The sequence below is a fragment of the Chinchilla lanigera genome, unplaced genomic scaffold (assembly GCF_000276665.1).
Source record: "Chinchilla lanigera isolate Chin_1 unplaced genomic scaffold, ChiLan1.0 scaffold00083, whole genome shotgun sequence".
NCBI lineage: Eukaryota > Metazoa > Chordata > Mammalia > Rodentia > Chinchillidae > Chinchilla > Chinchilla lanigera.
The window spans coordinates 9,398,976-9,414,510 of NW_004955484.1; the positions used below are offsets into that span (position 1 = coordinate 9,398,976).

The 15,535-nt window shown below is 49.9% G+C and overlaps 1 protein-coding gene across 9 annotated transcripts; it reads left to right on the top strand.

Moving 5' to 3' along the window:
* Positions 1-58: 58 nt before the first annotated feature.
* Positions 59-15,518, top strand: Lrrc29 (leucine rich repeat containing 29). Of its 9 annotated transcripts, none has more exons than XM_013503908.1 (8): positions 59-113; positions 3,543-3,644; positions 11,873-12,865; positions 13,994-14,209; positions 14,342-14,476; positions 14,652-14,869; positions 14,969-15,080; positions 15,363-15,518. In XM_013503908.1, exons 1-8 carry the CDS (start codon positions 90-92, stop codon positions 15,426-15,428), a joined length of 1,866 nt encoding a protein of 621 aa, XP_013359362.1. In that variant the 5' UTR covers positions 59-89; the 3' UTR covers positions 15,429-15,518. The 9 variants fall into 9 exon arrangements, with proteins under 9 accessions (XP_013359362.1, XP_013359364.1, XP_013359367.1 ...); XM_013503909.1 differs by lacking the exon at positions 59-113 and adding an exon at positions 2,935-2,955; XM_013503910.1 differs by lacking the exon at positions 3,543-3,644 and having other exon boundaries at positions 69-113.
* The last annotated feature ends 17 nt before the right edge of the window (positions 15,519-15,535 follow it).

Below are 15,535 nucleotides of genomic sequence, written 5' to 3' on the forward strand. Positions count from 1 at the left end.
GCTACTTCCTCCCTAAGCCCCGCCTTCAGCGCCAGTGGGACTACACTTCCCAGAAAGCCTTGCGCGGGGGCGGAGACTGCAGGGATGCGATGGCGGAGTCGCTGCCTCTGGAGGTGAGAGGAAGCGGTCCCCAGGCCTAGCTCTGGACAGGCCCCGCCCTCGGGGTCCTGAGCTTTGAGGAGGGGCTGTCAACTTGCCCCGCCACTCCCGCCTGGTGGAAGCGACCTGCCCGGTGGATCCCGGGACCTGCAAGGTCTGGGTAACGGCCCCGCTTTTGGGCCGCTCCATCCCCTTAGCTTGGGGAACCATCCTTTTTTCCTCCGTTGGCCCCAGGAGATGACTTCCCAGGCACTTCACAAGGACAGACCTCCTTCCCACCCCTGTCCCTTGAGAAGGCAGTCCTCTCTCCCTCCTATCTGAAAGATGTCCTCTACATCCCATCGTCCCAGAAGGGTAACCGATCTTATCCCCATTGGCCCCTTGGCATGGTCGTTCCCCTGACAGCGGGAAACGGACTACTCCCTCCTCATCAACTCTGGGAATGGTCCTTGAGGTCCTTCAGCGAAGACACACTTGCTCCCCAGACCCTAGGCCCCTAGTGATGGCTGACCCTACTCCTTTCACACCATGAGATCTTTGTTCCTCTTGATTAGCTAGGAACAAAAATGCTTTGCTCTGGTAGGACAGGAGATTTTGTTCTCTGTGACTTCTGGGAATGGCTTCTCCATCCCTGGTGTCCTGAAGGTTGTCAGCCCCCTTCTGCTGCTCATAGTAGATATGACACTCTCCCATCAATCCTGAAGTGCTCCCTCTTCTTGGCAAATATAGGCCTGTTCCCACTTCAGTGAGTCCCCTTCAATGGCATCCCTTTCCTCTTTGCCCCAGAGGATATCCATCCATCCTTATAGATCCCATGGATGACCACTCACATTGCTTTTAGCTCCTTAGGGGTTGAATCATGGGATTGCTACACCATCCTCATCCACTACCTCCTCTAGTCCCTCTACAAAGGCCACCCTCTTCTCAGCTTAATAAATCATGCCCCTACCCCAGTGATGACAAATTTGTTCCCTTCTTCCTTTGCTCGTAGTTTAGCTGTTCAGCCCATACGACAGGATCTTAGCCACTATCTTAGTTATGGAAGGATTCCTTGCTACTCCCTGAGAAGGGGGGCTTGGTCAGTCCTCATCCTCATTAATACTCTCTCCCCTATGGCTTCCCTCTCTGACCAAGGCTGTACCATTAGTCATTCTCCTCTTAGTAATGATCTGCTTTATCTCTCTACCCCTCCCTTGAGCAAACTTTTGGTGAAAATAGAGGTAGAGGACTGTCCATCCTTAATTTAATCCATTAAATTCTGGCTGAGCACCTCCTATATGCTCAGCAACTGAAAAGAGAAGGAGAGATCAGAATGGACTGGTGAAGTCAAGTTTAAGGAAGGACATCTTAGGAAAGAGGCCCAAATACACAAAGAAAGTAGACATACTGTGTTTGTAGGACAGTAGGCAGGATGGACTGAGGAAGCCCTGGAACCAGAAGGCCCAATCAGGAATGGAGGCCTGGCAGTGCTGACCCAAGAGTGGAGATTTTGTCTGGAGAGTACCAGGGAACTCCAAAGCCTTTCACTGGGGTGTGCTGAAATCAAAAGGTTGTTTTAGGAAAATTAACCTACAGCTATAAAAAAATGCAATAGCAAGGATGAACTTGGAGGCAAGGAGGTCAGATGGGAGACTGGAAGGAATCTAGGTCTGGAGTGCTGAAAACTTGAGTTACTAAAGTGTTGACATTGCAAAGGTAGAAATAATAACACCATTCCAACAACCATTTGCAGATCATCTAGTCTCCATAAAACTAGATTTTTAAAAAATCTACATTTCACACATACAGGAACTGAAGCTTAGGGAGTTAGTAGTACTTTGCCTTGAAGTCATGTAGCTAAGATGTGGTGGACCTGCGACTTGAATGAGCCTAGGTTAACCTGGCCTCATTTCATTCTTGTTTATGGGAGTAAGGGACAGAAAAATATAAGTCTGACATATTCCCGGGATCATCAGTGGGGTATATTCTTGGCAATGAAGGGGGCAGTTAGACAGGGGACAAAGTCTGAATTTTGGTTAAAATTAAAGTGAGGGTGGATTGAGAATTAGCTCACAGCTCAGTGGTAAGCACTTGTGCAAGGGTCTGGATTACCCCTCCCTCCAAAAAAAGTGATTGTGAACAGTTTAAATAAAGGGCCCACTGGACATTGGCAGTGCTGGAGTAGCACTTGGAAAACAGGATGATATGAAGCTATCGAACTATTGGTTGTTCCTATTTTTATAAACAAGATCAAAGGCCTCGGTCTAAGCTCTGAGAGGCACAGAAAAATCCAGAAACAGGGCAGTTGGAAGTGCTGAGTGAAGGCCTAGAACATAGTGTTATAGGACTCGGAAGGAAGATTCTAGAAGAAATGACTAGTTAATATCGCATCATTCCTGGCTGCACAAGTGACCTCTCTCAGAGTTCACTTTAGAGCCTCCAACCTCAGAGGGAGGACCAGAGCCCCTAACCTAGATGTCACTGGGATGATATCTTTACAGCCAGCTGAGAAGGCAAGTTGGCAGTGGAGGAGATGGGGAGCGAGTGAGGTCCCAGAGTGGCCCTGTGAGGAGAGGAAGGAGTGGGACTTCGCAGAATCGGAGGAGCACTTGACATGCTGTGTTCTTTTTTTTTTTTTTTTTTTTTTTGGTTTTTTGGTTTTTCTCCGGTACCGGGAACCGAACTCACGACCTTGCGCTTGCCAGGCAGGCGCTTTTGCCGCTGAGCTAAACCCCCAGCCCCGACATGCTGTGTTCTTGATCTCTGCAAAACACTATGCTGTGGTACTTCTCATAGCAGCCTGTTTACATCTCACTGCAATTGCCATTTTACAGATAAGGAAAACCAGGCTCAGAGAGGGCAATTGGCAGAGTAAAGGTTTGTTTTTGTTTTTTGTTTTGGTTTTTCTCCAGTACCGGGAATCGAACTCACAACCTTGCGCTTGCCAGGCAGGCGCTGTGCCACTAAGCTAAATCCCCAGCCCCCAGAGTAAAGGTTTGAACTAAGTTTATCTTGCATTAGTGCCCCACAGACTTTCTACCAAACTGAATAGGAAGTTTGATCCTTGGCCTGTTTTTCTTTCCCTGAGACAGGGCCTTCCTATTGACAGGGTATTCCAGACTGGTCTTGAACTCATTGTGTAGCTCAACTTGGCTTGGAACTTGTGGCAGTCCTCTTGCCTCAGCCTCCTGAGTGCTGGGATTTTAGGTGTGCACCATTACACCCAGCTGAGAAATTGTGATTCTTAACAGTTAGCGCAAAGATGCACCCAGATAGGGGTTCAGTACAGATTTATTCACAGTAAAGATGCTTGCAGGCTGGAGGGAGAAGTGAGTACGTCCTGAAGCTATGGAGCCAAGATGAACTAGAAGGCCCTTTATAGACCCAGAGTGCTGTCAACTGGACTGGGTTCGAAAGGCCTCCCAGCTCTAACAGCCCCCAAATGCCCTGTCTTTTTCCTTCAGATGCTCACGTATATTCTGAGCTTCCTGCCTCTGTCAGATCAGAAAGAGGCCTCCCTCGTGAATCGGGCTTGGTACTGTGCAGCCCAGAATGCCCTTCGAGAGGTATGGTGCCCACCCACCTCGCCCATCTCTCCATCTCTCACTTCCCCTTGCTCATGGCTCTTCTCATACATCATCCACCCATTGATCCATCCATCTGTCTGTCTGTTCATATATATTATACATTTATACACACTGGCTTTGGGTACAGAGCTGGGGCTATATAGGTGAATATGATGTGGTCCCCTAAGGTGCTTATAGTCCAGTGAAGGAGAAAGACTAGTAATATGAGTGATCACGATGCCATGCACTCAGTGCTGTGGCATTGAAATGAAAGGGTGCGACAGAGACAGGAAGGACTAGCAAGTCCTCCTATGAAGGAGGTTGACTAGCAGCATCAGAGAAGGCCTCCTGAAGGAACAAGATGACAGTGAAGGTGGGTCTGCTAGGAAGGGTAACAGCACAGGTGGAGGCACCAAGGTATGGAATAGTTCTGGAAACAACTGAGACTGAGATACTTGTGGGGAATGAGACTGGGACAGGGTCAGACTGTAAGCTGGAGATGTGCGAGGTGACAGAGCTTGGCTTTCCCTGATTACTGTCACCTTGAAGGAATGTTAGGAGAGGTGAGTGATGTAGTGTGATTAGCATCTTAGAACTCTAGTGCAGTTCAGAGTGGACTGGAGGGGCCGAGTCAGAGAGGGCTGTGGGGAAGCCAGAAGGTGAATGCAGACATCTCTGCTAGTTTTAGTGATAGCTCTTGTTTTAACTTTGCTTTCGTTGATTATCAGTGAGATTGAACAGTTGTTCCCTTTAGCTGACCATTTTTTCTCTCCTTTATTCATATTCTTTATCCATTTAACTAGTAAAGTCAGTATTTTTCTTACCAATTTGTATGAACTTTTTACACATTAAAGAGATTAATTCTTTATATTTTTATTGAAATATATCACTAATATATTTGCCTTTTAATTTGGTTGGTAGATTTTTTTTTATTTATGAGACACAGAAATTAAATTTCTCTGTTGTTGCCTCTTAACATACTTTTTAAAAAAATGGTCTTGCTTTGCAGTTCAGGTTGGCCTCAGACACACTATGGAGCCCAGGCTGACCTCAAACTCATGGCAGTCCTCCTGCCTCAGCCTCTTCAGTGCAGGGATTACAGGCATGTGCCAGCACACCCAGTGAATATCCCTTTTCTTTTTATATTTCCCACTGTTGCTTAAAGATCCCTTTCCTCTTCAGAGATTTAATGAATATACTTATATTTCTCTTTTTCAAAAAAGACTTTTTAAGAGCAGTTTTAGGTTCACTGCAAAAATATTTCTTTCTTGCCAGATGTGGTGGTGTACACAAGAAGGCTAAGGCAGGAGGATTGCTGTGAGTTTGAGGCTAGCCTGGGCTACAAAGTGAGGTCAAGGCCACCCTGAACTGCATAGTGATACCCTCCTCAAAAAACACACAAAAAATTCTTTCTTATGGTTTGAGTTGTTATTGGTGAAATTTATTTTAAGTTATGTTATGAGATAAGAAGCTAACCAGGTTAGTCCTCAAATAATCCCAACACCATCCCAATACCTTTCCTGTTGGATTGGAATTTTCCTTGGCCACATAAAAATGTTTATAAGCATGGTTTATTGTTGAATTACCTAGTGTCAGTGATCTTAGTGTCTAAAGGAATTTGATTCTGGACTTATTGAAAATTTAAATTTCAGGATAGCTAAATGGTAAAATGCAGTTGGCAGTTGGATTTCTAGTTGAGGAATTCAAGGGAGATTTGGATTTCACTAAAGAATGGATGTGCCAGGCACCAGGGTACATGCCTGTAATCCCAGCTACTTAGGATGCTGAGGCAAGAAGATCACAAGTTTAAGGCTAGCCCCTGCAATTTAGCAAGGCTTTGTCTTAAAAATAAAAAGGGCTGATAATATAGCTCAATGAAAAGCCCTTGGGTTCAATCCTCCAGCACCACACACACACACACACACACACACACACACACACACAGGAATGCATGGCAGGGGAGCCAGGAAGGGTGGATTCCAGTCTCAGGTCCACGGGACAGAAAGCAAGAAACATCTATAGAGGGGGCTGAAGAGATTCCAGAGTGAGGAGGTCACAGAAGGCCAAGGTCAGAGAGCTTTTAAAGGATCAAATGGATGATTTATGGTGTCACAGCCCATAAAGAGTCTAGCAAAATAAAGAACAATAGTGCCTATAATATACTACTCAAGGAGGCTGCCCATGGCTTCAGCAATATCTGGCGTCCATGGGAAAAACTCCAGAAGGGTCGGGGAAAGGAATTTCTCCCATGGAAGAAAGGAAATAGGCAGAAATGAGAAGGTGAGGTGGGCTTGACACAGAGATTTTGATTAGCAGAAACCTCACATGTGTTACGTACTGAAGGGAGAGAGTCCCTAGAGCAGGGATGAATTGGGGGACAGGGAAGGTCCGGAATGATGGGCGCCATCGGAGATGTTGGCAGAGACAGGCGGCTTCAGTGCGCAAGGCTTAATCTTGCATAGGCTGGAGATGTCAGTTCTTCCTGAGGAAGCAGAGGGGTGGGGGTGGAAACATGGAACTATTTGCAGAGATCTGCAGAGGAAATTCCTCAGATGCATCTCCTTCCTCAGTAGCCACTTGGCCGGGTGAATTTGAAGGCCAGGATGTCTCAGAAGAGTGAGAAAAGGCCCTCGGCAGAGAGGTTTGGCATAGCCACAAGGCAGAAGGAAGATGGAAAATTACTTGAGATACCCTCAGATATTCCTGTCTGTGCTGGGCTCTGAGGAGGTGAACGTGAGGAATACACACCATTCAGGAACTCATAGCCAGAGGGGGACAAGTAGGAGCACAGAGGGGTGCATTTGGAATCTGTGCAAAGTATAATGGGAATGGAGAGAAAAGATTCAGAAAAGACCCCATGGAGAAGAAGACTCACGAGATAAATATTTTCCAAATGAAAAAATAGGAGTAGGTGAGAAATGGGGATTTCCCCCTCCCCACAGAAACATGAGACAACAGTTAGAAATGGGACTTCCCACAGAAGCTGAGGTGGGAGGATTGCGAGTTTAAGACCAGCTGGGGCAACTTAGAACTTGTCTCAAAAAGAGCTGCGGGTATAGCTCGTGGTACTTTCTTAGCATTAAGGCCTTCGTTCAGTCTCGAGCACTATACATATGAGGGCATGCAGGGAGAGAGAGAGAGAGAGAGAGAGGCCCAGAGCTAGGCTGCAGAAGGTGGGCATGGGAAGAGGTGGGCTGAAGAATTAGGCCATGATCTGACACAGAGAGGCTTGAATGCCAGCAGTCAGGAGCTTAGCCTCTGTCCTGTCCTGTGCACAGAGTGTGAGAGCATGGTCAGATTTACTTTTAGGAAGGATCACACTGCTGATAAGATCAAGGATGGATTAGAGCCAGAGAAACTGGAGGCCAAGGCCCAGTGAAGAGGAAGCTCTATGATATATTCCTAACAGACCGTAGGGGACCTGAACTAGAGAAGCAATGAGTTGCAGCAGAAAGACAAAATTCAGTATATCAAGAAAGTGGAATGGAAGGGACTTCAGTTATTGTAGATGTAGGAATGAAGGTGACTAGAAGTTTGTGAAAGTTTAGTTTTCACTTTTTTGTGTGTGTGTGCCGGTAATCAAACTCAGGACCTTGTGCTTGCCAGGCAGGTGTTTATGCTGCTGAGCTATATCCCCAGCTGTGAAAGTTTAGGAGAGCAGAGCTGGGGATAAAATGGTAATCTGTCTCTGTCTCTGTCTTTCTATCTGTGTCTTTCTATCTCTCAGTCTCTGTTTCTGTCTGTCTTTCTGTCTGTCCGTCTCATACTGGGCATTAAACTCAGGGATGCCCTACCACTGTGCTATACCCCCACTCTTTTTCTGTTTTGAGGCAGGGTCTTGCTGTGTTACTCAGGTTGGGTTCTAACCTGCGATCCTCCTGCCTCACCCTCCCAAGTAGCTGGGATTACAGCGGTGCCCCACCATCCCCAGAAAGATGATGAATTCAGATTTGGGTGTGGTGTGTTGTGTTAGGGTTATCTGGAGAGAGATCCATGAAGCAGCTGACTCCTAGGGTCTAGTGTGCAGTAAAAATGATTTGGATCAGAAAGAAAGTAGTTGGAAGGATTACCATATGGGATGAAGTGCAGTGTGCCAGAGGGCACATGGAAGAGGACACAGTGAGCATGAATATGTGCATTTGTGTGTGCTGTCCGGTGGAATGAACCAGTGGGAGTCCAGTCATGTATGGCCCAGGTCTCTCTTCTTTGGTGACCCCAAAAGAAATGAATGTGTGGACTAGAATGTAAAAATATAGCCAGGAGGGCAGAGTCTCAGGACCACAATGGGAGGTGGCGTCAAGGCGAAGAGCTGCTGACCTCCAAAAACAGGTGGCACGGCAGAGAGGACACTGAGGGGTTGAAGAGAAGCCCCCATATGGTGGTGACCCTGCAGGTGGGGAGGTGTTGCCAGCAATGAATATTTCTGTGGTGGGGTAAATGGCTGGGGCAGACGGGGAGGAGAGTGGAAATGCTGGTGCTGGGTGGCTAGATAGCGAATGTGGGTGTGCCCTTGTGCCCGCAAGCTTGTGTGACTAGAAAGGGAGAAATGTGTGAGAAGAGGGACTGCAGGTTAAAGGGAACTTTTTGTTGCTGTTCAAGTCTCTATTGTTAGCTGAGTGCGGTGGTGCACACCTGTAATCTCAGCACTCTGGGAGGCTGAGGCTGGAGGATTATAATTCCAGCCCAGTCTGGGTAATTTAGTGATTTTAGCGAGACCCTGTCTCTAAATTAAACAAAAAGGGGAGGAGGGCTGAGGATGTGCTTCCATGTGAAGGTCCTAGGTTCAGTCCCCAGTACCACATGTGTGCACGTATACACACACACACACACACACACACACACACACACCTGTATTTTTTGTGGCCTCCAAGGAAGGAGCAGGAGAAAGGCAGGAAGTGCAAAGCAGGATTCCTGGAGGAGAGCTGGGGACAGCTCAGCAGGCCAGAAAGGGCTTGCCTGCAACAGAAAGAGCGGGAGGCAGTTGGCTGACATAAACAGGGAAAGGGAAAGGCTTCTCACCTGGGGACTTTGGTTCCTTTTTGAAGCAGCTCATGTCTGAGAAAGTGGGGGGTGGGTGCTGCTGCAGTAGGCTCCGAACTGGAGATGATGGGCTTCGAAAGAACTTTGAAACCTGAGAAAGGAGTGGGAGGCTGGATGGAGGAGGCCTATGCTGGCGATGTGGACAAGGGAGGCCTGCTTCCTCAGCAGCATTCTGTGTCCCCAGCACCAACCCCGAGGAAGCATCTGGTCTCATCATCCCTGGCTGTGCAGGGGTGGTCATAGCAGCGTGATAAAGGCAGGGCAACAAACCCTCAGCTGAGGTGAAAAGCCTCCTGGTGGGCAACAAAGGAGTGGGCAAGAGAGACACAGTTGGCAGCCAGGCCCTGGGGCATAAGTGGAGTAGAGGAGAAACATGGAGAGGGAGGAGGAGGCTACAGTCAGAGGCTGGGGTCTTAGAGTCCACCATTATAGACCCAGGCCTTTCCAGCTACCCATAATGTCCAGATAGAGTATTGACAGTTGGGCCATAGGCATCTGGGCACCTGCGACCCTGTCCATACTGCAGCACCACTGTATCCCAGAGAGCATGTGCAGAATGCTGAGGGCAAGAACCATCTCCCAGGACACAGGTGTGGGCAAGAGGCAGTGCCCCCACCATGAGGGAATCTGTGTACTGCTGTCACTGGAAAGGACCATGATCCAAAGTAGGCTTTAAGGGGCTGGGGATTTAGCTCAGCAGCACAGTGCCTGCCTGGCAAGTGCAAGGTCCAGAGTTCAATTCCCGATACCGGAAAAAAAAACAAAAAACAAAACAAAACAAAAATCTATGTTGGGGCCGGGGATATAGCTCTGTGGCACAAGTGCCTGCCTGGCAAGCACAAGGTCCTAAATTCAATTCCCGGTACCAAAAAAAAACAAAAAAACAAAGTAGGCTTTAGAAGGGGTCCATATGACAGACTATAAGCTGGGTCCATCTCTTATACACACTCCCCTCCATGGCTGCCATGGGTAGCTCCTTCTGTCTGGCACAGAATCTACACCTAAGAATAGGATCCATGATTCCTAGGAGAACCCTGTTGTAAGACTTTGCAGAAGCGCATTCTGTCTGTCACTTCTACTTTTTGGTGCTATGCTGTGGGATGTAAGCAGGGAACAATGGCTTGTTTTGCAGTTACCGACAAGGTAGGTGTTTGGGGGTTTGCTTTCCTGCATCAGGACCGTGACCATACTAAAACAGAGCCTTGTTTGAATACCACTTGCCTGCAACCTGAGCAAGAGGTTAGGAAACAGGGCTAGGATTTTAGAATTCAGGCCCTCTCCTCTTCTCACAAACCTATTTTGCACAAATTAACTTCCTCTTGGTACCCTGTGGCACAAGATCTGGGGAGGTTCTACCTGTCTTAGCCTGGGGTCTCTTAGCAGACTCCTTCACAAACCAGCTTATTCCCATAATGTTGCCCTGAGTTTCCCTCCAGGGTCCCACCCCACTCCAACCATGCCCTGCCCATTCTTGTTCCTCAACCCTCTATGTGGAGGACCACCTAAGTGACTCTCCTTGAAGGAGGAGCAATTGTCCCCATTTTGGCTGAAACTGACCCTATTTCCGTGTATTGAGGTGTGCAGAGCTGGCTAGGACTTTTCCTTATCCTCTCAGTTGGCTTTAGGCAATGCAGATTGGTCCAGCTGAGATGATAATGTGTAAGACAACAGGTACTGGGGCAAGGTGGGATGGAGAGCTGTGCTCCACACTGTCACTGTTGGCTGGGATTGAGCCTCAAGATAAGAAGCTATGACTTCCCAGGGCATAGGCATAGAAGATTACACATCAGAGCTGAAGCACCGACCCCAAAACATCACATACTACAATTGTGTTATGCAGATTATTCTTTCTGCATATCTTTCTCTCTGCATGTTGCTTAGGTGATTTCAGGCCTCCTACCTAGCCCAGCTCATGGCATTCACCTACTTGCCACCATTCTCACAGTCACTTGTCCTTAAGCCATTCTTTTCTTCATGAATTAATAAAACCCAGGTTCAGCCCTGGGTCAAGGCATTTGTTCCGTTAGCCATCATCATAGCTGGGCTTAGGACACCTTGGCTCCCCATAACTACAAATATGCCTTAGTGTCTTTATTCTTGCCATGGGTTACACTGGAAGTGGTAGCTTGGAATTAACTAGAATTCCAATAACTTTTCCATGGAATTATAAGTATAAACTTCCTGGGCCATGACAAGGACCAGGAAGGGTTCTCTATACCTTTACATTAGGGCCAGTTCAACTACCTTGGCACCTCCAAGACTTACTCTATTACATCTGGCCTATCCTTTCTCATCTGGCAGATGGATGTCCCCTCCAGAGATGTGCTGGAGGAATCCTCAAGGCTCAATTCCAGGGAATCCTGTAGGTATTTCTCTCTCTCTCTCTCTCTCACACACACACACACTCTTACACATTTTTGCTTCCACATGAAATCCATTTTTGCAAGCATTCATGTGCATGAGACACTCTGGGGCTACCAGGAAACCTAGGCTTCACTGCCTTCCCCAGGCCTCTGGCCCCTGGGGAGGGTTGTGATGAGTGGCACCTGTTTCATTTCTTCCCACTTCCTGTTATTTTTAGGGCTATTTATATGCTCTCTAGAAAGTGGGGAATGCTGGGTGCTTAGCCAAGGCCAAATTCCTGGAGTAGGAGACCAGGTCTATGGACGTTAGGTCCTCCTTCTGAGAGTCTCAAAGGTTGCGTCCAGCATACTTTGTCCTTGCACCTTAGGGAGACTGCACTGGGCCGCCTTTCAGGTCACATCACAGTCCTCCTGTGTTCACCATGCTAACTCCCCACTCTGTCCCTGCCCCTCCTGAGGCATCCAGGCCTGTTCTTCACTGACCTTCCTGCCTTCCCCTGATAGTCATTTCCCTTTAGACCCCAGAGTGACTTATCTTCCTGGCTTCCACTTTTTTTTTTTTTTTTTTTTTTTTTTTGAGACAGGGTCTTGCTATGTAGTTCAGGCTGTCCTTGAACTCACTACATAGCCTGGGATAGCCTCAAATTCACAGTGATCCTCCTGCCTGAGCCTCCAAAGTGCTGGGATTACAGGTGTCTGCTATCACATCCAGCGGTAGCCCCCACTTCTTACCTGAATCCCCCTTAACCACACAAGACATCACAGTGGGTTCTCATCGTGGAAGGACCCTTTGTGACCTAACCCCAGGCTTACTGCTTCCCTTAGGCAAATGTTCAATACAACATCCCAGTGTCCTCGGCCTCCCTCCCAGCCATAAAGAGCTTGGGCCTCAGGGGTATTTCCTGCATTAGCCTGACCAACTTGGATGGCTCACCTACCTCACAGCAGGTGCTGCAATCTGTTGCCTGCCACCTAGGCCCACACCTGCAGAGCTTGTGCCTGGGTGGGGGCAGCCCCACAGAAGCATCTTTTGTGGCCCTGATCCTAGGATGCCCAGCCCTGCGCATCCTTGACCTCAGTGGCTGTAACAGCCTCTTCACATCAGGCATGCTGCTGGCTCAGCCTGAGACAGCACAGAATGTCCGGCAGGCATTGAGTGGCCTCTGTGAGCTCAACCTCGCTGGCTTGCGAGACCTGGGTGACTTCAGCTTTAACCAGCTCGGCAGCTGTGCACCCAACTTGGAGCGCCTCTCCTTGGCCTACTGCCACCTCACCTTCCAGCTAGGTGCAGCTCAGGGCCCTATCAGCACTCAGGACTCCTATTTCTCCAAACTCTCCTTCTGCAATGTGCTCCGATTTATAAAAGAACGAGCTAGCAGGCTGCGTGCCCTGGACCTGAGTGGCACTGGCTTGCCACCTGAGGCCCTCCAGGCTCTGGGCCAGGTGGCTGGGCTGCAGCTGCAGGAACTGAGCTTGCACAGCTGCCGGGACCTCTCCACAGAGGCTGTGGCCACTCTGTGCCGCCAGCAACCAAGACTTACCTCTCTGGATCTCAGTGGCTGCTCAGAACTGACTGATGGGGCACTCTTGGCCGTGAGCCGGGGCCTGCAGCACCTGCAGTGCCTGAATCTGGGGAAACTGCAACGACTGACAGACGCGGGGTGCACAGCCCTGGGGCGCCTGCGGGAGTTGCGGAGCCTGGACATGGCTGAGTGCTGCCTGGTGAGTGGGCAGGGACTGGCCCAGGCTCTGGGCTCAGTGCATGGGGCTCCATCCCCACTGACCACCCTCAGGCTGGCCTACTGTTCTTCGCTGAAGGTGAGCGTACCATCTCTTTCTCAGGGTGGAGGTGGGGTAAGCTGGGCCTATGGCTGCAGGGAGGGACTACCAGTGTTTGCATCCAAGAAGTACTAGTTACAGCTGAACTTGGGCCACGGTCTGCAAGAAGACAGCAGTCAGACAGAAGATGGTGCTAGTGCACTTCCCCAGAGCCCCCACTGTGGACCCTGGCAGAGGGAGGTCCAACACAGCAAGGGTGGCCTGGTCTGTGAGGTGACCTAGCACCTCACTGCCAAGTGACTGCTGCAGTCTTGGCAGGTGTGCTGAGGACAAGTGTTCTGAAACAGAAAGGCTGGAGAAGGGGGCAATAGAAGAGAATGGCAGGGAAGGAGCCACAGAGAAGGTGTTTGGGCAGAGTCTGTTGGAGGTAATGTGACATGAGAGCACCAGGGCCACTTCCTGGCTAAAGCTAAACCTTTGTAGGGTTTAATCCTGTCTCGCTGGGCAGCCTCTTTGTCTAAAAATGTCAGTCACACTTTCTTGGATTATTCCTTCTCTGACAAGGGCATTCCCAGCCTAAAACATCAACCTTGTTTTGCACTGTCTCTTCTCTGCCCATTCTGTCTTCTGTTTGCCACCAGAGTCTCTTAGCTGCTCTCCAGGCCCTATGTACCTGTGCCTCTACAGCTCCCTCCAGGTCTTCTAAAACTACCTTCCTCTGCTCTGCCTTTACCTCCTGCTGCCCCCACCAGACTTCTCCTAGTAGGTGGTGGTCCTCACTACCACCACCACCTCATAGTTGTGTTTCAAATTCTGGAGGGAGAATATCTCATTGGCTCAGCTAGGGTCAGCTGTTCACCCCTGGCCCAGTGAGCTGTGGAGCAGACAGGTAGCTAGCTGCTTTAGAAATTTCCACCTGTCTTCTTCCTGCTCCAGCCATAGCATAAGAGTTTGTCCTTCAGCAGACTCCTCCAGACATCCCACCCCCACAGCCCACCCTGTCCACTCTAAACTTTCACAACTACCACAGGGACCTGGATCCCCTGGCAGCTCCCTGTTGCCTTGGAGCAGAAACCTTGGAAAGACCCCCTGCTAGTGACCCCTGCCAAGTCTGGTAGCACAGGCACAAGCTGCTGCTCCAACCTCTCCTCTTCACCTTACTCCTAGGATGCCTCAGTGCTCTCTGTAATCTCAGCACTGGGTCTGAGACTCAGGGTGCTAGATTTATCTTCCTGCATGACCCTCACCAACCGGACCATACAGGCCATCTGCACCCATCTCACCCACCTCTCGGTCCTGCGGCTGGCCTGGTGCCAGGAGCTCCAAGACTGGGGGCTTCTGGGGCTGCAGGAACCATCTGAGGAACCTGCACTAGGTCCTCAGGTGAGGACCCGGAGGTCAGGGAGGCTGGGGCGGCCCCTGGGCTCTACTGCCTTTCTGCTCCTTGAGTCTCTCTGTAGGAGCATTTAAAGGCAAATTCAGGAAGGACTGAAGAGGAGGGGTTTCTTCCCACAGCTGCACCCAGAGCTGGAGCAACAGGCTTCAGAACCCTTTCTTGAGCCACAGGGCCCCTCCCTGCTCATGCTGCAGGCCCTGCAGGAGTTGGACCTCACAGCCTGCAGTAAGCTGACTGACGCCAGTCTGGCCAAGGTGTGGCTAAGGATCCTGGGGATGGTGCCTGGGGACTGGTCCAACCCATTTCTTACTTGGAAAAATGTTTCTTTCTTATTGTCTCCCCTGCATGGGGACAGGGAATCTGGATGGGCTCTAGGTTCTGGGGTCCAGTGCCATATTCCACCAACTGGCTGTAACCCCATTCCTGCAGGTGCTCCAGTTCCCCCAGCTGAGGCAACTGTCACTGAGCCTGTTGCCAGCGCTCACAGACATCGGTTTGGAGGCTGTGGCCAGGGGCTGCCCTAGCCTGGAGCACTTGTCACTGAGTCACTGCAGCCGCCTCAGTGATGAGGGCTGGGCCCAGGCAGCTGGGTCCTGGCCCAGGTTGCAGCACCTCAACTTGTCCAGCTGTAGTCAGCTCACAGAGCAGTGAGTAGGTCTGGTGATACACAGCAGATGGAGCCATAGTGCAGGGGTGGGCTGGGGCTCCAAAATGAGTCAGGCACTCAGCCAGTCTTCTCCCCACAGAACGCTGGACATCATTAGGCAGGTGTGCAAGCAGCTCCGAGTACTGGACGTGGCCATGTGTCCTGGTATCAATGTGGTGGCCATCAGGCGGTTCCAAGCCCAGTTGCCTCAGGTGACTTGTATCCAGTCCCGCTTCGTGGGAGGGGCTGACCTGACCCTGACACTCTGAGGCCAGGTCAGTATCCAGCCCTGCGGCTCAGCCTTCTTCACCCCATAGCCCCAGCCCAGGGTTCTGGACCTGGAGTTTGCCCCAGTGCCTCTTGCCTCTTTCTGCTATAGACTCCTTGTCTAGGAATGGGGGTAGGAGCAACCCAGGGCATCCGGGTTACTTCCTGCCCCAGCCTCCCTCACAACCAGGCAGCAGCCTATCTTCAGCTATATGTCACTGCTGCAGGCCCCTGGAAATGCCAGCTACGTGTTGCTGCTGCAGGTTCCTCCTGTGTTCCACCTGCTCCCTTGAGGCATTCTTCCAGCTCCCACAAATACCAAGCTTTAGCAGCCAAGTTAATTTTACTGGAAACCCAAACAAGATTAAAAATTTCAGATCTTGCCTCTTGTCTGAAGTTC